The following is a 1,578-nucleotide window of genomic DNA, read 5'->3' as shown; positions in this document are numbered from 1 at the left end:
CAATTAACTAAGTCAGCTCATTTCATACTGGTTTGTACTAACTACTTTCTGCAGAAGCTAGCTAAGCTGTATATGTTTGAAATAGTAAGACTACATAGGATATCGGTTTCGATCATTTCAGATAGGGACCCTTGCTTCACATCTCGATTCTGAAAGAAGTTACATGAAGCTCTGGGTACTAGATTGGACTTCAGTACTGCGTTCCATTCTCAGACCGATGGTTAATCTGATAGGGTGATTCAGATACTGGAGGACATGTTAAGGAGTTGCGTGATTGATTTTCGTGGCAATTGGAAGGAGTACTTTTTGCTAGTAGAGTTTACTTATAATAACAACTTCCAGTCGAGTATACAGATTGCACCTTACGAGGCTCTGTGTGGTCGTAAGTGCCGTACTCTTTCGTGTTGGGCTGAACTGGGTGAGCGCCGAACGTTGGGTTCTGAGTTGATTTCTGAGATTAAAGATAAGGTTCGGCTGATTAGGGACAGTTTGAAGGTAGCTTCTGACAGGCAGAAGTCTTATGCTAATCTAAAGAGAAGAGAGATTGAGTATTCTATGGGGGATTTCGTGTTTCTAAAGGTCTCGCCTTGGAAAAATGTTCTGAGGTTTGGTCGCAAGGACAAGCTGAGCCCTAGATTTATTGGGCCTTACCACATTCTGAGAAAAGTGGGATCGGTTGGCTACCAGTTAAAGCTACCTCCAGAGCTGGATCAGATTCATGATGTTTTCCATGTCTCGATGTTGAGCCGCTGCCGCTCTGATCCAACACATATTGTTTCAATGGAGGAGATCAAGGCTCAGATATTAGATCACGGAGGAGCCGGTTCAAATATTGGATCGCGATGTAAAGGTTCTGAGAAGGAAGTCTATCCCACTAGTTAAAGTCCTATGGCGTAATCACATCTCTAAGGAGGCCACGTGGGAACCTGAGGATGCGATGCGTCAGCAGTATCCTCATATGTTCTGATCAGGTAAAATTTTGAGGCCAAAATTTTCTTTTAGGGGGTAGAGTTGTAACGCCCCAAAAATTTATATTTTTTATTCTGTTAAAATATGACACAAGTGTATATCTACTTCAGTGGTTAAGTGTTCTAGGTGTGTGTGAGAGGTCCCAAGTTCAAGCTTTTCATTTGGAAAATTTTGGTATTTTTCTGAATAAAGCCCTAACCTTGCTAAATCGGTTTAAGTTTAATTGTTGGTAATGTGACAGCCCAAAATTGACCCTAGTAGGGATGTGGTTTCGGGACCACAAAACCGAGGCATAAAAAAAATCAAAAATTTGCTCATCCTTTCCCCCCTTTTGCCGTGAGTGAAAGAGAAGCAAAGAAAAAAATTTTGTTCATCCATTTTTCTCTTCTTTGGCCGAAAATACTAAGGAAAAAGGAAGGATTTTTGCTTCATGCTTGGTTTAGAAGAGAACTAGAAGGAGATTCGGCTATAATTGCATCAAGATTAAGGTATGTTTGAGGTTGTGTCATGAGGTTCATGCTTGTTTTGGTTGCTAACTTGATGTGCATGTTAGCCATGGTTCAAATCCTTGTTATGCCAAGAAAATGGTATTTGGCCAAGGTTGATATT

At 40.9% G+C, this 1,578-nt stretch overlaps 1 protein-coding gene across 1 annotated transcript; it reads left to right on the top strand.

The window, feature by feature from the left end:
- The first annotated feature begins 255 nt into the window (after positions 1-255).
- LOC128280447 (uncharacterized) lies at positions 256-882 on the top strand. Its single transcript, XM_053018590.1, has 2 exons — positions 256-605; positions 747-882. The coding sequence occupies exons 1-2, from the start codon at positions 256-258 to the stop codon at positions 880-882; spliced, it is 486 nt and encodes a 161-aa protein (XP_052874550.1).
- Positions 883-1,578: the final 696 nt, after the last annotated feature.

The sequence above is a fragment of the Gossypium arboreum genome, chromosome 9, assembly GCF_025698485.1.
Source record: "Gossypium arboreum isolate Shixiya-1 chromosome 9, ASM2569848v2, whole genome shotgun sequence".
NCBI lineage: Eukaryota > Viridiplantae > Streptophyta > Magnoliopsida > Malvales > Malvaceae > Gossypium > Gossypium arboreum.
This window is presented reverse-complemented; position numbering and strand designations above follow the sequence as displayed.